General features: G+C 44.5%; 1 protein-coding gene across 1 annotated transcript; it reads left to right on the forward strand.

The window, feature by feature from the left end:
• Positions 1-238: 238 nt before the first annotated feature.
• LOC138355060 (uncharacterized) lies at positions 239-3947 on the forward strand. Its single transcript, XM_069309774.1, has 2 exons — positions 239-289; positions 3378-3947. The coding sequence occupies exons 1-2, from the start codon at positions 239-241 to the stop codon at positions 3945-3947; spliced, it is 621 nt and encodes a 206-aa protein (XP_069165875.1).
• Positions 3948-21852: the final 17905 nt, after the last annotated feature.

Genomic DNA, 21852 nt, shown 5'->3' on the forward strand with positions numbered 1-21852 from the left:
GCAAGTGTGGGTGTGGACATGATGCCTGGCAGCAAGTGTGGGTGTGGACATGATGCCAGGCAGCAAGTGTGGGTGTGGACATGATGCCAGGCAGCAAGTGTGGGTGTGGACATGATGCCAGGCAGCAAGTGTGGGTGAGGACATGATGCCTGGCAGCAAATGTGGGTGTGGACATGATGCCAGGCAGCAAGTGTGGGTGTGGACATGATGCCTGGCAGCAAGTGTGGGTGTGGACATGATGCCAGGCAGCAAGTGTGGGTGTGGACATGAGGCCAGGCAGCAAGTGTGGGTGAGGACATGATTCCTGGCAGCAAGTGTGGGTGTGGACATGATACCAGGCAGCAAGTGTGGGTGTGGACATGATGCCTGGCAGCAAGTGGAAGTGTGGACATGATGCCAGGCAGCAAGTGTGGGTGTGGACATGATGGCTGGTAGCAAGGGTGGGTGTGGACATGATGCCAGGCAGCAAGTGTGGGTGTGGACATGATGCCTGGCAGCAAGTGTGGGTGTGGACATGATGCCAGGCAGCAAGTGTGGGTGTGGACATGATGCCAGGCAGCAAGTGTGGGTGTGGACATGATGCCTGGCAGCAAGTGTGGGTGTGGACATGATGCCAGGCAGCAAGTGTGGGTGTGGACATGATGCCAGGCAGCAAGTGTGGGTGTGGACATGATGCCAGGCAGCAAGTGTGGGTGTGGACATGATGCCAGGCAGCAAGTGTGGCTGTGGACATGAGGCCTGGCAGCAAGTGTGGGTGTGGACATGAGGCCTGGCAACAAGTGTGGCTGTGGACATGAGGCCTGGCAGCAAGTGTGGCTGTGGACATGATGGCTGGCAGCAAGTGTGGGTGTGGACATGATGCCAGGCAGCAAGTGTGGGTGTGGACATGATGCCAGGCAGCAAGTGTGGGTGTGGACATGATGCCAGGCAGCAAGTGTGGGTGTGGACATGATGCCAGGCAGCAAGTGTAGGTGTGGACATGATGCCTGTCAGCAAGTGTGGGAGTGGACATGATGCCTGACAGAAAGAGTGGGTGTGGACAAGAGACCAGGCAACAAGTGAAGGTGTGGACATGATGCCTGGCAGCAAGTGTGGGTTTGGACATGATGCCAGGCAGCAAGAGTGGGTGTGGACATGATGCCTGGCAGCTAGTGTGGGTGTGGACATGACGCCAGGCAGCAAGTGTGGGTGTGGACATGATGCCAGGCAGCAAGTGTGGGTGTGGACATGATGCCAGGCAGCAAGTGTGGGTGTGGACATGATGCCAGGCAGCAAGTGTGGGTGTGGACATGATGCCTGGCAGCAAGTGTGGGTGTGGACATGATGCCAGGCAGCAAGTGTGGGTGTGGACATGATGCCAGGCAGCAAGTGTGGGTGTGGACATGAGGCCAGGCAGCAAGTGTGGGTGTGGACATGATTCCTGGCAGCAAGTGTGGGTGTGGACATGACGCCAGGCATCTAGTGTGGGTGTGGATATGAGGCCAGGCAGCTAGTGTGGGTGTGGACATGATGCCTGGCAGCAAGTGTGGGTGTGGATATGATGCCTGGCAGCAAGTGTGGGTGTGGACATGAGGCCAGGCAGCAAGTGTGGGTGTGGACATGATGCCTGGCAGCAAGTGTGGGTGTGGACATGATGCCAGGCAGCAAGTGTGGGTGTGGACATGATGCCTGGCAGCAAGTGTGGGTGTGGACATGATGCCTGGCAGCAAGTGTGGGTGTGGACATGAGGCCAGGCAGCAAGTGTGGGTGTGGACATGATGCCTGGCAGCAAGTGTGGGTGTGGATATGAGGCCAGGCAGCAAGTGTGGGTGTGGATATGAGGCCAGGCAGCAAGTGTGGGTGTGGACATGATGCCTGGCAGCAAGTGTGGGTGTGGACATGATGCCAGGCAGCAAGTGTGGGTGTGGACATAATGCCTGGCAACAAGTGTGGGTGTTGACATGAGGCCAGGCAGCAAGTGTGGGTGTGGACATGAGGCCAAGGCAGCAAGTGTGGGTGTGGACATGAGGCCAGGCAACAAGTGTGGGTGTGGATATGATGCCAGGCAGCAAGTGTGGGTGTGGACATGATGCCAGGCAGCAAGTGTGGGTGTGGACATGAGGCCAGGCAACAAGTGTGGGTGTGGACATGATGGCTGGCAGCAAGTGTGGGTGTGGACATGAGGCCAGGCAGCTAGTGTGGGTGTGGACATGATGCCTGGCAGCTAGTGTGGGTGTGGACATGACGCCAGGCAGGAAGTGTGGGTGTGGACATGATGCCTGGCAGCAAGTGTGGGTGTGGACATGAGGCCAGGCAGCAAGTGTGGTTTTGGACATGATGCCTGGCAGCAAGTGTGGGTGTGGACATGATGCCAGGCAACAAGTGTGGGTGTGGACATGATGCCAGGCAGCAAGTGTGGGTGTGGACATGAGGCCAGGCAGCAAGTGTGGGTGTGGATATGATGCCTGGCAGCAAGTGTGGGTGTGGACATGAGGCCAGGCAACAAGTGTGGGTGTGGACATGATGGCTGGCAGCAAGTGTGGGTGTGGACATGAGGCCAGGCAGCAAGTGTTGGTGTGGACATGAGGCCAGGCAGCAAGTGTAGGTGTGGACATGAGGCCAGGCAGCAGATGTAGGTGTGGACATGAGGCCAGGCAGCAAGTGTGGGTGTGGACATGAGGCCAGGCAGCAGGTGTAGGTGTGGACATGAGGCCAGGAAGCAGGTGTAGGTGTGGACATGAGGCCAGGCAGCAGGTGTAGGTGTGGACATGAGGCCAGGCAGCAAGTGTAGGTGTGGACATGAGGCCAGGCAGCAAGTGTAGGTGTGGACATGAGGCCAGGAAGCAAGTGTAGGTGTGGAAATGGGTCACGTATGAGATTACAATAAATGCGAGGATGGACTCCCATGATTTGTCTAGAACATTTCCTCTATCAACAATTAGGTTTACCAAGATCAGCATTTTTAACGGTCCCATAATTCACCTCCATATAGGCTTAGACATTGTCTGTTAAATAACTTTACTTTTGACTATGTTTTAAGATGACCAAATTTACTTGTAATGACATTTGCTCAAACGTTTAGTCTTTAATAACATTGTCAATAAGTTCTGTCAAGTTGGCCCTTAGAGGAAATAATATGTTCCAGACGCTTTACAGAATACTTTATGAGAATCTCTCTGCTTATTAATATTAATTTGTGATCAATATTACACGAATCCTTTGAGTTAGAGGTAGCTAGAGCACATTTGGCAGGATTGAACATTAGGTTATATTCACCACTTTATCTTTGACATATTGCTAACAAGATTTCAATTCCATCTTTGATAAGTGTGAGCAGAATTACATCATCAGCATTACAGAAGACACTGGCCTTAGTATTGCCATCTCGACTGTGACAGTCGAGCTCGACTGTCACAGCTCATGTGACAGCCAGCTCGACTGTCACAGCTCATGTGACAGCCAGCTCGACTGTCACAGCTTATGTGACAGCCAGCTCGACTGTCACAGCTTATGTGACAGCCAGCTCGACTGTCACAGCTTATGTGACAGCCAGCTCGACTGTGACAGCCAGCTCGACTGTCACAGCTTATGTGACAGCCAGCTCGACTGTCACAGCTCATGTGACAGCCAGCTCGACTGTGACAGCCAGCTCGACTGTCGCAGCTTATGTGACAGCCAGCTCGACTGTGACAGCCAGCTCGACTGTCACAGCTTATGTGACAGCCAGCTCGACTGTCACAGCTCATGTGACAGCCAGCTCGACTGTCACAGCTCATGTGACAGCCAGCTCGACTGTCACAGCTCATGTGACAGCCAGCTCGACTGTCACAGCTCATGTGACAGCCAGCTCGACTGTCACAGCTCATGTGACAGCCAGCTCGACTGTCACAGCTCATGTGACAGCCAGCTCGACTGTCACAGCTCATGTGACAGTCAGCTCGACTGGCTCCAAACTCTCTCAACAATGATTCAAGGGCAAATAATATTGGACTGAAAGCTGTATTATCTCTGACCCTATTTTTTGTGAGAAATATTCAGAAAAGACATTTCACAGCTAATAAGTCAATGTGTATATAATCATTTACTGTGTTTAATATTGATTTTAGGGCAATATTTCTTTTAATATATATATATATATATATATATATATATATATATATATATATATATATATATATATATATATATATATATATATACAAGAAGGTATATTGGGTTTGAGGATACATAGGAATGTGTTTACATTATTGTAAAGCCACAAGTACTTGCAGCGTTTGGGGCAGGTCCTTAATCTAACAGATAATTTTAAGTAGGTAAATTCTAGCAAAATTTATAAAATGATAACAGGTACATTGCAAGAGAAAATGAGATGAGAGAGATTAGTAGGTACATTAAAGCATATCGGTAGCTCTGATTGATAGCATTGGCAGCTTATGCAATCAATCAGAGCTACCGATGTAATTTAATTCAGGTAATTTGACAAAGATAATAGGTACAATACAGCATATTGGTAGCACATAGAAGAAGACAGCAATGATCACAATTGGTGTCGCTATAATTATCAGAGGACACTGGAAGCTGTACAGTTGTTGCGAATGTGAACCATTATGTTGGTGCTTATTACAGAGGGCGGTGTACCATGAGACAGAAACCTTGTACACACATCACAGACAAAGTTTCGTCGTCAGAGTATGTGTTAATGTGACTGTTATAACTCGCATTGTTCAGTTTATAATAATAATAATATTTTATTCAGGAAAAGTACATACATAGATGAAGAGTTACAAACATAATGTTGGATTTATAGATAGAGCTAGTACATACAATACCTAAAGCCACTAATACGCATAGCGTTTCGGGCAAGGTGTGGGGGAAAAAACTCTTAGACTAAAACTTAACAGTAATTGGGAGTAAAGTATAAATTATGTTGAAAAAAGGGAATAAACAAAAGAAAAAAAGGGGGGTTGAAAACCCGCACAAACTAGAAAAAAATTCTAGTTTAGACTCTTGGAATAGTCGCACTCTTGGAATTTCCAATAGGTATTTGTTTCTGGTGTGATGCCCATGGGTTATATCTTGAGGTTATCTTGAGATGATTTCGGGGTTTAGTGTCCCCGCGGCCCGGTCCTCGACCAGGCCTCCACCCCCAGGAAGCAGCCCGTGACAGCTGACTAACTCCCAGGTACCTATTTACTGCTAGGTAACAGGGGCATTCAGGGTGAAAGAAACTTTGCCCATTTGTTTCTGCTTCGTGTGGGAATCGAACCCGCGCCACAGAATTACGAGTCCTGCGCGCTATCCACCAGGCTACGAGGCCACACGGTTCTATTACTTTCTTCCAGGAAACTTTTAAGGTCAAGATTGACATTATAGTTCAGAGTTTTAAATATATTGAGTACACTTTAGGATGTGCAGTGACTTAATATCTAACATATTCAAAGATTTAAGTATGGGTACCGAGTACTGTCTGGGGCCAGAGTTAGATATTGTTCTAATAGCAGCTTTGTGTTGAGTAATTAGAGGACGTAAATGATTCTGTGTAGTAGAACTCCAAGCACAAATACCATACCACCATTTTCTTACAGCATTCCTAACTATTACAGCAGTTACAGTGTGCAGGTGTTTCACATTAGGGAAGGGGGGGTGGGCAGGGTGCATACCGGCCTTCCATACAGCTGTAGTTAGGTCAGTTTCAGTCTCTGCTGACCTATACCTCCAGTCTCAGCTGACCTATACCTCGCAATGTTGAATAACGGTAAATGTTTCTCTCCTGAAAAAAAACAGTGATTGAGATTGTTCCTGATGCAAATTGCTCTGAAGAATATTATACCCAATTGCATCAGTTGTGATTTGAGTATTCGTTAAGAAGGCATTTAAACGTATCCAGGTCAGCACGAGAGGCCTTCCCCTGTTCAGAAGGTGTTCTAGGGAGATTTGTGTTCTCACTAGCGGCAGCAGTTTGTGTGTGAGGTATATTGAAGGTGGCTATGACAGGAATATGCCTGGACAGGTTGTCATCACTGATAGCCTTATACTCACAGTTGCAACCAGTTAGATCATTAATGAGAAAATGATGAATGTGGGACCAACCACTCCCATCCCATGACCGAAAGTTAAAGTTCATATTAAATTCATCATTGATAGCAGGATTTTCAGGCATCCATGAATGCATTAATCTCTGTGATATGCCACATTTATTGTGACATTCTGGCGGTGAGTAGAAAATAAAGTCCCCCGAAAACAAAATGATTTTGTTATATGTTAAATTCTCTTCGCTGAACATGTAAATGTAACAAAAAAATCTACTTTGGCTGTGGGGACGTGGAGAAAGTGGCTGTGACGTCATCAGGGGCTGGTGGCCCGGGAGCTCCAAGAGGCGGTCCCTCGGGCCTCGCGAGTTGCCACAATTATATTTACATTTACTTTTTATATGTATTCTCAATGCTTTATAATGATTTTTTATCGTATATGATGCACATTTGTGTCCTTTACAATATATAAACAATAAACGTTCATAATGTTCCATGGAACTGTGATACATGTGTCAGTAATATGTCCACAATAAATGTTTATTTATGCAATATTAAGTGTTCAATATTCACTATAATTACAATATGTACAGTTTCACACACTATTTACACAGTAACACACTGTATTACACTCAGTACTTAGCAAGTGTGTGATATTTAAAGAAGCAGTCCATGAGACAGAGCGAGACTTGGCGCTCGATGCACAGAGTACACACAGATTATCGTTTCCTGGTTTTTCGTTGTGTGTTCTTGCGAACAATACACTCACGTGTACCTTTGACTAGTTGCTGTAGGTGGTATGTAGGAAGGCTTATGTATTGTAAGGAAGTCTTTAGCAGCCAGTCTGTTGAAACACAATTTAGTTTTCAACAAAATTTATACTTTAATCTCAATTAGTATTAAGCTTTAGTCTAAGTGTTTTTTCCCCCACACCTTGCCCGAAATGCTGTGCGTATTAGTAACTTTAGGTATTGTATGTACTATCTTTATCTATAAATCCAACACTAAGTTTGTAACTCATCTTCTATGTATGTACTTTTACCTGAATAAACATTTTGATTTGATTTTAATAAAAAAACAAAAGTAACGCCACTTCATAAAGGAGTCAATCCGGCAGACATAAACTATTACAGACCAATATCAAATCTACCTATATTATCAAAATATTTGAAAAAATTATTTACAAACAGCTCTACTCCTATCTCGTAAAATTCAACATACTAAGTCCCTTTGAATTTGGCTTTCGCTCCCAAACAGAGTACCAACGATGCAATTATTAATCTGATCGACTTAATCTACTCAGCTCTTGACAAAAATGAGTTTCCGATTGAACTCTTCATTGACCTGAGAAAGGCCTTTGATATTGTTAACCATAACTACCTCTTACTTAAACTCCACTATTATGGAATCGGAGGCCTTGCCCTGAACTATATCCGATCCTATCTTAGTGACAGACACCAATATGTAGCCATCAACGACATAACCTCTCCCACTCTACCATTAACTGTAGGAATGCAACAGGGCAGCATCCTAGGACCTTTCCTATTTCTTATTTACATCAATGATCTGCCTAATGTCTCTAACATGCTTAAACCTACAGTATAGTTTGCTGATGATACTACCCTCATTTACTCAGACCCCAACCTCACACATATTAAATAATGCTGTAAATAATGGATTAAAAAAAGTCCACTTATGTATGTCAACCAACAAACTCACACGAAAGATAAAAAAGACCTACTACATCTTATTTGGAATCAAATCAACAAATCCAATTCAGCTTCAGATAGACAATGTTAACATCAGCAATAAAAATGATGGAAAGTTCCTTGGCCAATACCTAGACAAGAGACTCAACTTCAGCACCCACATACAACACATAACTAAAAAAGTCTCTAAAACAGCTGGTATATTCCCTAAAATCAGATATTATGTACCTTATGCTGCTCTCCTTTCACTATATTATACACTAATCTAACCCCTATCTTACTTATGGAATATGTGCATGGGGTTCAACCTCTGCATACTACCTCAAGCCCATCATTACCCAACAAAAATCTGCTATCAGAACAATAACTAACTCTGCTTTTAGACAACACACAGCGTCCCTGTTTAAATCCCTAAACGTGCTAAACATAAATTCACTCCACATATTTTCTTGTGCCAATTACATTTACAAAACCCTTTTGTAAATGTAATTGGCATTTTGTATTAAATGCAAACCCTGTTCTGAAACTCTTCCTGGACAGATGTAATAGAACACATAACCACCACACCAGACATAAATATCTCTTTGATATCCTCAGAGTCAAACTTAATCTGTGTAAGTAATTATCAAAAAAAGGCACCAAACCGGGAAGGCTATGTAGCACCATAGAATGTGCGGAATAATCAGAGGGCACTAAATATCACCAAGGATGTCAATACAAGAACAGAAAAGCATAAGGCAAACGATATCAAAAGTATCCGATTCCCCAAGAATTCTGTTGAGGGACAAGCGACCGCTAGGGACGGTTGGAAAGCAAAACACGCTCGACCTGGAAGTCAGGACATTCAACTGTATATGCACGACTGTAAGAGGGACAATACAATTAACCATGAGTTAGTGTATGGCCAATACGCAACCTTGCCAGAGCCGTTTTTCGTCGCCGGTTATGGTGGTAGGAGGAAGGCCATGAGGACACACTACCCTTAAGAGTATGCAATTTGTTACCAGTTACAGAAGACCAACACTTCTGCCAACAGGTAAGGATGGAAGAATGAATAACTGTGTAAATGTCGGAATAAGGAATACCTTTACGGGAGATGGGACAAGAGCAGTCAGCTTCCCTAGCGGCAGAGTCCGCACGCTCATTTAAAGAAACATCAATATGGCTGGGAACCCAACAAAACTCAACCGACTTAAATTTACTGGAAATAAGAAACAGCCATTGTTGAATCTCGACGACTACAGGATGGACTGGACTGAAGGACCCGAGAGCCATGAGGGCACTACAAGACTCAACAAAGGAAGGTTGACAACGAGAAAGCAGGAGACAAAGAGCATAGAGAATAGCATAAAGTTCTGCTATGAAGATGTTAGTCTCCGGAGTTAGGCAACATATATATGTGCAGTCAGGAAAAACAACAGGGAAGCCTACACCGTCCGCAGACTTTAACCCATCGGCGAAGATGGAAATGGAGCTAGAGTGGGAAGAAAAGTGCCGAAGGAAAAAGCGTTTCAGAACCTAGGAGGGGTAAAAGCTTTAGTGATGCAGGTAAAGGAAGAACAAAATTAAGGAAGGGGGACTCGCCACCGGGGCAAGGAAGGAACAATACGAGAAGAAATATTAGAAATACGAACTGAAAGAGAATCCTGTAGGCGAGATAACCGGACAGAAAGAGGGAGGTGGTGAAGAGGAACAGGAACTACAGGAGGGGTAAAAGTCAAAGCACGACAGAGGCGAGAGGAAGGATGTTGCAAGGACCGCGCAAGATAGCGAAGACAGTAGCGAGCACGGCGGTCCCGGAGAGATAGGAAGCCAGTGTCAACATACAAGCTGAAGGTGGGAGTCGAACCAAAGGCACCAGAGCAGAGGAGCAACCCAGTATCGTGCAAAGCTGTGCTGGCGAAGAGTAGAAGGAGAAGCAGACGAGTAAGCAGGGCAACCATAATCGAGTTTCAACAGGACGAGAGAGGAATGTAAAGTGAGGAGAGTGCGCCAATCCGCTCCCCAAGAAGTACGGGACAAAACCTTAAGGAGGGTAAGGGCCTTAATGCATTCAACTCTGAGGTAAGAGATATGGGGCGACCAAGACAAACGAGTGTCAAAGATTAACCCCAAAAGCTTAGTGGAATCCTTATACTCAAGGGAATGACCATAGAGCGACAGAGAGGGACGAAGAACGACATGCTACCGAGTAAAAGTAATAGCACAAGTCTTAGACATAGAGAACCGGAAGTCTTGACCGGTGGCCCAACACAACACAGCATCAATCACAAGTTGAAGCCGCCATTGAAGGAGAGGCGAATCATCACCCCAAGAGCAAAGGATAAGATCGTCGACACAGAGAGCGGAGAAGACGCCAGAAGGAAGGGAGGAAAGAAAATCATTGAGGGAAACTAGAAAAAGAATTGTGCTCAGAACACTTCTTTGGGGTACACCCTCATATTGCCGAAAAAGGGCAGAGAGAGTGGTACCAAGCCTCACTCGAAAGGAACGACGAGAGAGAGGAAGCTTTGGAGAAAGAAAGTGAGATTACCACTAAGGCCAAAAGAATGAAGTTGGGACAGAATATGATATCTCCAGGTGGTGTCGTAAGTCTTTTCCAGGTCAAAAAGGATGGCAACATCGGAGGTCTTCGCAGCAAAAGCAGTACGACAACCCGTTCTCGCAAATTCGTAAAGTCAATATTGACTTATTAACTACGTGCATAGGTGATATACTAAACATAATAGATACCCTTAAAAAGATTCATAGAAAACACCGACCTTACCTAACCTTGTTAGTATCTTAAGATAAGCATCTTATTGCTTCGTAATTACAATTATTACTTAACCTATACCTATTATAGGTTAGGTAATAATTGTAATTATGAAGCAATAAGATGCTTATCTTAAGATACTAACAAGGTTAGGTAAGGTCGGTGTTTTCTATGAATCTTTTTAAGGGTATCTATTATATTAAGTATGTCACCTATGCACATATTTAATAAGTCAATATTGACTTATTAAATTTGCGAGAACGGGTTGAATATAGACCTCCAAGTTTACCAGGACATCTGTTTTGCTGCGGCACTTCCGAAAATCAAATTGAGAAGGTAAGAGGTGGTGATAGTGTTCTAAGAACCACATCAGACGAACGTTAACCATACGTTCGAAGAGTTTGCAGACACAACTTGTGAGGGCAATAGGGCGAAAGTCGTTAGGGGATGTCCCAAGAGACCCTGGTTTCCGAACAGGGAGGACAACAGCATCGAGCCAGTCCTCAGGGACTGACGACGACTCCCAAACCCGATTAAACAGACTCAGTAAATAATGCGACGTGCACGGAGGGAGACGGCGAAGCATCTCATAATGAATACCATCGGAGCCCGCCGCCATAGAATCGCAGAGGGCCAGGGCAGACTGAAGTTCAGAAGGAAAGAAAGGATCATTATAGGGAAGTCTGAGATGGGTGCAGAAATTTAAAGGACGAGATTCAAGAACAGGCTTACGAAGAAGGAAAGATTGAGGAACATGAGAACCAGAGCTAACGGAAAAAAGTGGGACCCAGTTCGGCCGTGACCTACAATGGGTCTGCCACAAGAGTACCACGGAGATGAAGGATCGGCGAGACATCGGAAACATACCCGCAATCTGGTGGATACACGTCCAAATCTACAGCATAGAAGTTTCGTACGTAATGGTGCAAACAACACTTCCACCACTCACGCTTAGCTGTACGCATGGTCCTACGGGTCACTGCACTTGCCTTCCAAAACAAAAAAGACTCGGCCGTCTGCCGTTGGCGGCGTCTCTTCCCAGGCTGCATATCTTACAGCGGACAGCCCGAGTGCAATCCATATTCCACTAGGGAACGCACTTCTGTGGTTCCCGAGAGAAAGAGCGAGGAATAGAGTGGAGGGCAGTGTCGAAGATGGTGTCGTGATAAAGGAGGAGGGTGCGAGGGAGAGGTAGAACGGAAAGGTCGGAAAGAGCAGCACGGAGGGTAAATAGGTTCCAGTCTGCCGTGGCAAACTGACACCTAGGAAAGAAGAGGGGAGGGTAAAAAGAGAAAAAGGTAAAAAGGACGGGGAAATTGTCATTGCCATGGAGGTCATCAAGAGCCTGCCACATGAAATCCAAGTAAAGAGACGATGAGCAGAGAGAAAGATCAAGACAGGAAAGGGTGCGAGTCCGAGAGTTCAAATGAGTGGTCTCACCAGATTTCAGAAGATACAGGGAAAAAGAGACGATGAACGGTTCGAGAAGGCGACACCGGGTGGTTGTCAGAACACCATCCCATGTTGAAAACATCTAACACTCATTTACTAATCCCTAATACAATAGGATGTATTTTCTGTACTAGGCATCTTAATTAACTAACACTATTAATCCGTAGTTTAGTGATACAGAATTTATTCCATTAGGAAGTGAAGCGTCATATAATTTTCCTAGAATCGTGGAAATGTTGCGTCAGTCAGCTAGCTACCGGGAATCATTTCATATTAACATATCAAGTAGAATCTAGCCTTATTTTGCATTGTTATTAAGGATAATCATTTATTAATAGATTCAACTTTCGTTAGTAAATCTATTATGTTTTACTGGAATTCATTTATTCAGCTAGATAGCTGTTCCAATGAATAATAATAATAATACAAATTACTTTCCATTTAAATCTTTCTCGTTTATTTTGCGCGGTTCAAATTAACTGACTTGCACTACGAGAAAATATATTGTTGCATAACACATTTATTTGTGACATAAATATTCATCATACTCACTTCCTTCCATATTTAGAATTAAATAAATAATATAATTTATGCTCGGGGCCCCAACTGGGAGCGATTGCGCATGCGTCAACCCGAGAGGGAGGAAGGGAACTCTCGCCATTTTCGATCAACTGGCAGCAAGGCGTTCCGAAGCGGCACAACCAAATCTTCCAATTCTGCAAGCATTTGTACTTCTCCGGACTTCAGATCGAGAACGTAGCCTATCCAAATCAAGGACACCAGTTTCGGCAGGCATTTTACCTCTTAGTTTTATTTTTGAGCTCAGGAATATTTTACTGATGCAAGTGCCATATCATGATGCTATAGGGGATAAGAACATAAGAACATAAGAATAAAGGTAACTGCGGAAGGCCTATTGGCCCATAAGAGGCAGCTCCTATCTACATACAAAGATTAATCAGGTGTAATTGGCCTGTTATGTTGAACAGTGTCTTCTGTGTTGGCATCGTTATGTTCTGGTCTTGTCCTTACTCTCATGGTGGGTAGAGTAAATAGTTCCGTGATTTGGGTGTTCATGGTAGGTTGTTCTATTCTTATGTGAATTGCTTCAAGAATTTGTAATTTTCTTGCATCTTGGGTTTTGTCTATTATACAGGTATTCTTGTTCAACATTTCTCTTGTTAGGGTGATGACATGGGCTTGTCTCATGTGATTCCTAGGGGCACCGGATTGAAGATGACATGTCAAACGCCTCGTCAGCTTGGTCGACGTCATACCTATGTACTTAGATTGAAGGTTACATCCTTCGTGGGGGCAAGTGTACATGTATACAACGCTTGACTGCTGTAGAGGGTTCTCCGTCGGCTTCGGGCTGTTTTTGATAAGGAGTTCGGAAGTCTTCTTGGTTTTGTAGAATATGATCAGGTCTATGTTTTGATTAGGAGTAATGCTTTTTACTCCTTTACGGATTATTTCTTTCATTATTTTTCCTCTTTTTTTATGATTCACTGTGCATGGTTGATTTGTAATATAATTTTATTGGAGGTATTGTGGTTTCTGTTCTAGGTTCAGGATTATACCATCGGTCCAAGTGCCTTCTTATAGCAGCGTTTATTTCCGCATTGCTATATCCGTTGTTCACCAATACCTGAGTTACTCTTTCAAACTCTACTCACGTTGCTCCATTCGGAGCAGTGGGTAAGCGCTCGACGAATATAAGCATTGAGAACACTGACTTTGTATCTTTGGGGGCACTCACTTCTACCGTTCAGGCATAATCCTATGTTGGTGGGCTTAGTATATACGTTGGTGCTTAAAGTGGTTCCTGTTTTTCTTATTAGTACATCCAAGAATGGCAGACTGTTATTTTCACTATTTTCATGTGTAAATCAGAGTACTCTCTCTCTAGATGGCTTTTTAGATCAATTAGTTCATCTGAGTCTTTTACCATGACAAATTTTTACTATGACAAATGTCATCTACATAACGGCAATATACAGTTGGTTTCTGTCTGCTACTGAAGACTCTGTCTTCGATGGTTCCCAAATAAAAATTAGCAAATAAAACTCCTAAGGGGGAGCCCATTGCTACTCCGTCTATTTGTAGAAACATGTCTCCTTGTAGACTGATGAAAGGGGCTTCCTTTGTACATGCTTCGAGAAGACTCTTCAACATGTAAGATATAACACACCCATGTAAGTGCTGCTTCTAACCCTCCAATTATTTTAGATCTTGCATTTAAATGCGAGAATACTAGTTTGGAGTGGAAATTATAGAAGTTAATTATATCAGCGTGATGTAATTCAACTGAGGAGGTGTGTGACTATCCCCATGATCACATGTCCCAAGGATTACTATCTTAGGCTGGTCCCAACGTGTTGTAGAGGCTGGACGCAATCTACGACTCTCCGACACAGCTGAGAGTTTGCTAGTCTTAATATGTTGATAGTGTTCTTTTAGTATTGAGAGTCTAAGAATTTCCATTTATTTGCATATAATTTATATACATGATTCAATCATTGATATGCATTAATATTTCTACATTGCATTAGCTAACCATTAAACACATGCATTTGTTATTCTCATCAAGTATGTAATTTATTATACATTATATGCATTACATAGACTTACCTTATAGAATTTGTTATGTGTTATGGGAAGTGGCTTTAGAATATATTGACTTTACAGTTCATTATTGCATAATAATCGAATCTTTAGAATTTAATTTCATATAATCATGGAGATCCATAAGCTACTGGTTCTCTCATTTATCATAGCATTCTGGTCCTTCGAGCATCTTCGAATTATATCTCATTTATTAGCATATAAACTAGAGCCAGATTTCCCCACACCTCAAAGGGTATGTCGACAATTGAAATCACCCAGCAGGAGCAAGGAGTCCAGGTGGTGTTTAAGATCGGGAAGAGAAAGTGGGACATATGGAGGGAGATAAATGGAACAAACCATGTACCATTTACACATAAAAACACATACAGCAGAACAATGGAGAGGCAATGGCAAAAGCAGGGGCACGTAGGGAACATCAGAACGAATCATAAGAGCAGAAGAGTTATGGGCCCCAGCAAGAGCTGGTAGGGGGGGGGAGAGGAATAGCCACGGAAAGCAATCAGGACGAGCACTAAGCATCGGCTACTGGAGACAGACGCATTAGCATTCAAACCACGAATATTCCATTGAAGAATAGACATTGACAATAAGAGAAAGGACAGCAACAGAGAACAAGGAAGAAACAAAGGTTAAAAAGGATCACGACACATCAAAGACGCGCGGGATCAGGATCAAGGGTCAGCGAAGTCAGGGTTAGAGGGCATGGGTAAACTGAGTTAGGATGGAGGGAAGGGAGTGGGAGGACAGACCAGAGGCACAGAGCTGGGTCTGGAGGAGGAGGAGGAGGAGTGGGGGGGGGGCAACTGAGAGTCAAGAACAGCAGCAGGAGGGGCAGAAACAGGGAAGCGCACCTCAGCAAGGGCAGCAACTGAGAGGGAAGCGGGGGCCAAAGAAACCTCCATAGCAGGAACAGGGGGTGCGACCACCGAAACGGGAGAGGAAGGAGCAAGAGAGTCGGAGGTAGGGGGTGAGGAAGAAAGCGAAGCCTTCTTACCCGCCGGGGAGGAGAAAGGGGATGACCCATGCTTTCGCTTCTGACTCAAAAAGACAGGCGTCCCAGCAACAATGTACTGGGCAACAGACTCAAGCGTCTCAACAGGAGAAGAAGAACGAGAGCAAACAACACGATGACTGCTGGGAGAGTGATGGACACCAGCCTGCACAGACAGGCGGCGTGGAGAGCTAAGAGATGGAGGAAAAGGATGGGAAGGAGGATTGGAGGTGACAAGGAAGAAGACACAGGAGACATGACAAACTGGATAGAAAGAAGGGTAATCCCAGACAGAGAACCATGAGGGGTGTCTGTATGGTGTCTATTAATCTTGTTTAAATTACTAATCAAGCTGTCAATGTAATCAATCAGAGCTTTAATATAACAATGTGCTTTAATATACTTACTAAGCTCTCTCATCTCATTTTTCTCTTGCAATGTATCTTTATCATTTATCAATTCTGATAGGAATTACCTACTTAAAATTATCTGCTAGATTAAGGACCTGCCCGAAACGCTGTGCGTACTAGTGGCTTTACAAGAATGTAAATACTGTACTATCCAATGTATTCTCACAAACCCAATGTACCTTCTTGTATATATATAAATAAATAAATAAATAAAATAAATAGGGGGACCCTTCGGGACAGAGCGTAAAGGAATAGAGGAGGAGGTAGTGGGCGTGTCTGGAAACGGTTGTGATAATGAGAAAGGTGGGAAAGACGAGGAGAGGAAGAGTGCAACATGCAAGCATAAGAGATGCTAGCGAAAGGGGTGAGAGACAGCGAACTTGGCACCTCACCCCAGGAAAAGACAAACGTTCCCGGTGCTTCAAGGTGAGGACGGCTGCCTCAAGTTTGTAATGTACACATGTGCGCGAGAAGGTAGGGGGGAGCTCACTGCAATTGAGGCAGCGAGTCCAGGGAGAAGTACACTCTAATTTAGAGTGACCTTCATCCCCACACATGGGACAGAGAGAGACAGTACTGGAGCAGTGGAGGGCACCATGCCCAAAGCTCCAGCTCTTATTACAAAGCCGAGGAGAGGGAATGTACTCCTCGATGGAGCATCTGGCACCAGCAAGAATGACAAAGGGCGGAAGGGTCCTACCATCAAAGGCCATCTTCAGAACCTGAAGGGGCTGACGACGACAACCACGAGGGGGACGAGTAAACGTGTCCACCTGGAGAACAGAATGACACTGGGCTTAGAGGATATGCCGAATATCTTCGTGGCAGCAGGCCTGTAGATTCCTAACACCGGTTGCAACATGGGGTGGGAGGAGAACAGTGGCATTCAACCGAGCGTTCTTGGAGACCCGAACAGGGGTCTCGCCAAGGCAGGATAAGGTAGCCAAGTGGGTGGCTGCATCCTGAGTAGGAGCAACAACGACACGAGTACCAAGATGGATGGGGTTGAAAGTAACAGAGGCAAGAATCGACTTGAGAATGGTCCAGGACGGACCGAAACGTCGTCGTCCCTTCACCTTCTAGTGTGTGGTCTGATCAACATAATTTAGCCACGTTATTGTGACTCGTCGCCTGCAGAGGCATCTACTGAATCAACGAGGTGCCTATGGAGGGAGAAATCGTCAGGAAGTTAGAACCAGAGGAAGGAGATCAAAGTATTTGGCCCACAAAGCAGGACCAAACAAGGCTTGGTACGCATTAGTATGGGAAGGTATCGTGCAAGTGCGGTCGTGGTGTGAAAGGCGTTGAGAACCTCCAGAGAGAGAGAGAGGGGTTAAAAGGCGCAGTAGTCACAATCAGAGACTGAGCCGTGTCAGGGGAGGAGGCGGTCACCACTGGAGGCTTGTGGCTCGACCCAACCACAAAGGAGGGAGGGAAGCTGAGGGGTCAGGAGGTCAAAAGAGGGGCCCAATGCAGCGGGAACTATAGAGCCTGGTCTTTCAACATAGTTTGACTCGGGCTTGGTCGCCCACTCCACGAGCCTGAGAAGGTACAAGAGGAACAGTAGTCAACATAAAAACGAAAGTTAAGATATTCATTCACAAATGTACCCCCACACCCACCACAGAGCCACAATTAGAAGATGGGACACTCAACAAGAGACATGTTGGTGGTCTTGTTGGGGGCCACCTAGGGGTGCGACGTGAGTATACACCTCACAATCGCCACCTTAAGAAACTTCAGTCATTCGAGATCGGGTTCAGCGACAAAAGGAGGACTGACAATAAATGCGTTGATGTTGGCTACCACAGTTCTATGGGTGAAAGAGTATGCCTCCTCAAACACCAGGGCATCAAAACAGATGAAGGCCAAAAGAATAATCAAAACAGGCAAAAGGTCAGTAGGAAATGACAATGAGAAAGGGGAAGAGAAGGAGGAGAAAACTAAACATTTGGAAAAGGAGAAGTCATTCGGCACAATTCGATAAGGCAGCAGCAGGAGCATAAGGCTACAAAAGGACAGAGGATCGTCCCGTTGAGCATCACACTCCAGCAGCCGCCCACCAAGCCCCCTCACGGCAACAATGGGCCGGATAGGGAGCAGGGGGCTAATCTGTGTAAACACTATGCAAATAAAGGGACCTGGTCTATGTTATCTTGAGATGATTTGAGTTATCTTGAGATGATTTCGGGGCTTTAGTGTCCCCGCGGCCCGGTCCTCGACCAGGCCTCCACCCCCAGGAAGCAGCCCGTGACAGCTGACAGGTACCTATTTACTGCTAGGTAACAGGGGCATTCAGGGTGAAAGAAACTTTGCCCATTTGTTTCTGCCTCGTGCGGGAATCGAACCCGCGCCACAGAATTACGAGTCCTGCGCGCTATCCACCAGGCTACGAGGCCCCCCTACCAGGCTACGAGGCCCAACTCTCACTCACTATGGAACTCACTCTCCCAACGAATTTTAAAGCAGTTAAGCTTTTGCCTTATACAAAAATAAAACCAAAAAATACCTAATTATATCTTCATAATTTCCTACCTACTGCTTGAAACTCGCACTGTATGTAGAAAATTCCCCAATATATGTACCTATGCCATACAACCATATCATTGTAATCACTGCTACTATCTTTTATCATGCTGTATGCATAGTTTGCTGCATTATATCTTGCAAAATCCTCAAATTATACTAAAATGTACCTGTAGACTCTTAAATTTACTTTAATGTACCTATTTTTTTGTCAAATTTCTTATACAATGTTCTTTTTGGTACTTTCTTACAATGTATTTTTGTACTTTCTTGCAATGTACATGTAAACATTTCTTTAATTTTGCTAGAAATTACCTTTTTAAAATTATGTTAGATTAAGGATCTGCCCGAAATGCTATGCGTGCTAGTGGCTTTACAGAATGTAAACCTCAAGTCTCATTACTCTCATGAACCCAATGTACTGTACCTTCTTGTATATAAATAAATAAATAAATTAATATATAAATAAAAATAAACAAACACGAGAGCCTGACTAAAACTCGAGTTGATGTTTTTTTGCCTGTTTTCACCAAATACATGTTGAAACAGTTGAGCACTGTTACATCCACAAGATGAAAGAAAAATTTCCTTGTCCACTTTACATTTTTGCGAACACACTCGACGGCACCATCATGTTACATTTATCTACCAGTCTCATATTTATATTGTTTTCAATGACACAATCTGGCTTATACAATGTTCCATCAGCTCGATACCTCACTTTGCCACTGTCAAGCATTTCACCAGTGTGAATTGTTGTCAATATTGACTTCACGTCTGTCTTTTCAACGCACTGATAAGATCTTGTCACATTTTTAAGTTCACAATCATCTACACCAATATTATTTTTAAAAAGTGGCATTTCTTTCCAATGTGATTTTACAGTGCATGGGGTTCAACCTCTGCATACTACCTCAAGCCCATCATTACCCAACAAAAATCTGCTATCAGAACAATAACTAACTCTGCTTTTAGACAACACACAGCGTCCCTGTTTAAATCCCTAAACGTGCTAAACATAAATTCACTCCACATATTTTCTTGTGCCAATTACATTTACAAAACCCTTTTGTAAATGTAATTGGCATTTTGTATTAAATGCAAACCCTGTTCTGAAACTCTTCCTGGACAGATGTAATAGAACACATAACCACCACACCAGACATAAATATCTCTTTGATATCCTCAGAGTCAAACTTAATCTGTGTAAGTAATTATCAAAAAAAGGCACCAAACCGGGAAGGCTATGTAGCACCATAGAATGTGCGGAATAATCAGAGGGCACTAAATATCACCAAGGATGTCAATACAAGAACAGAAAAGCATAAGGCAAACGATATCAAAAGTATCCGATTCCCCAAGAATTCTGTTGAGGGACAAGCGACCGCTAGGGACGGTTGGAAAGCAAAACACGCTCGACCTGGAAGACAGGACATTCAACTGTATATGCACGACTGTAAGAGGGACAATACAATTAACCATGAGTTAGTGTATGGCCAATACGCAACCTCGCCAGAGCCGTTTTTCGTCGCCGGTTATGGTGGTAGGAGGAAGGCCATGAGGACACACTACCCTTAAGAGTATGCAATTTGTTACCAGTTACAGAAGACCAACACTTCTGCCAACAGGTAAGGATGGAAGAATGAATAACTGTGTAAATGTCGGAATAAGGAATACCTTTACGGGAGATGGGACAAGAGCAGTCAGCTTCCCTAGCGGCAGAGTCCGCACGCTCATTTAAAGAAACATCAATATGGCTGGGAACCCAACAAAACTCAATCGACTTAAATTTACTGGAAATAAGAAACAGCCATTGTTGAATCTCGACGACCACAGGATGGACTGGACTGAAGGACCCGAGAGCCATGAGGGCACTACAAAACTCAACAAAGGAAGGTTGACAACGAGAAAGCAGGAGACAAAGAGCATAGAGAATAGCATAAAGTTCTGCTATGAAGATGTTAGTCTCCGGAGTTAGGCAACATATATATGTGCAGTCAGGAAAAACAACAGAGAAGCCTACACCGTCCGCAGACTTTAACCCATCGGCGAAGATGGAAATGGAGCTAGAGTGGGAAGAAAAGTGCCGAAGGAAAAGGCGTTTCAGAACCTAGGAGGGGTAAAAGCTTTAGTGATGCAGGTAAAGGAAGAACAAAATTTAGGAAGGGGGACTCGCCACCGGGGCAAGGAAGGAACAATACGAGAAGAAATATTAGAAATACGAACTGAAAGAGAATCCTGTAGGCGAGATAACCGGACAGAAAGAGGGAGGTGGTGAAGAGGAACAGGAACTACAGGAGGGGTAAAAGTCAAAGCACGACAGAGGCGAGAGGAAGGATGTTGCAAGGACCGCGCAAGATAGCGAAGACAGTAGCGAGCACGGCGGTCCCGGAGAGATAGGAAGCCAGTGTCAACATACAAGCTGAAGGTGGGAGTCGAACCAAAGGCACCAGAGCAGAGGAGCAACCCAGTATCGTGCAAAGCTGTGATTGCGAAGAGTAGAAGGAGAAGCAGACGAGTAAGCAGGGCAACCATAATCGAGTTTCAACAGGACGAGAGAGGAATGTAAAGTGAGGAGAGTGCGCCAATCCGCTCCCCAAGAAGTACGGGACAAAACCTTAAGGAGGGTAAGGGCCTTAATGCATTCAACTCTGAGGTAAGAGATATGGGGCGACCAAGACAAACGAGTGTCAAAGATTAACCCCAAAAGCTTAGTGGAATCCTTATACTCAAGGGAATGACCATAGAGCGACAGAGAGGGACGAAGAACGACATGCTACCGAGTAAAAGTAATAGCACAAGTCTTAGACATAGAGAACCGGAAGTCTTGACCGGTGGCCCAACACAACACAGCATCAATCACAAGTTGAAGCCGCCATTGAAGGAGAGGCGAATCATCACCCCAAGAGCAAAGGGTAAGATCGTCGACACAGAGAGCGGAGAAGACGCCAGAAGGAAGGGAGGAAAGAAAATCATTGAGGGAAACTAGAAAAAGAATTGTGCTCATAACACTTCTTTGGGGTACACCCTCATATTGCCGAAAAAGGGCAGAGAGAGTGGTAGCAAGCCTCACTCGAAAGGAACGACGAGAGAGAGGAAGCTTTGGAGAAAGAAAGTGAGATTACCACTAAGGCCAAAAGAATGAAGTTGGGACAGAATATGATATCTCCAGGTGGTGTCGTAAGTCTTTTCCAGGTCAAAAAGGATGGCAACATCGGAGGTCTTCGCAGCAAAAGCAGTACGAATATAGACCTCCAAGTTTACCAGGACATCTGTTTTGCTGCGACACTTCCGAAAATCAAATTGAGAAGGTAAGAGGTGGTGATAGTGTTCTAAGAACCACATCAGACGAACGTTAACCATACGTTCGAAG

Source organism: Procambarus clarkii, chromosome 65 (assembly GCF_040958095.1).
Source record: "Procambarus clarkii isolate CNS0578487 chromosome 65, FALCON_Pclarkii_2.0, whole genome shotgun sequence".
Lineage (NCBI taxonomy): Eukaryota > Metazoa > Arthropoda > Malacostraca > Decapoda > Cambaridae > Procambarus > Procambarus clarkii.

Excerpts from the sequence above, each read along its gene's own strand:
- LOC138355060 (XM_069309774.1), top strand. The coding sequence starts at position 239 with ATGCCAGGCAGCAAGTGTGGGTGTGGACATGAGGCCAGGCAGCAAGTG. Across the intron at positions 290-3,377 it reads AGGCCAGGCAGCAAGTGTGG|TCGAGCTCGACTGTCACAGC; the intron begins GTGAGGACATGA and ends CGACTGTGACAG.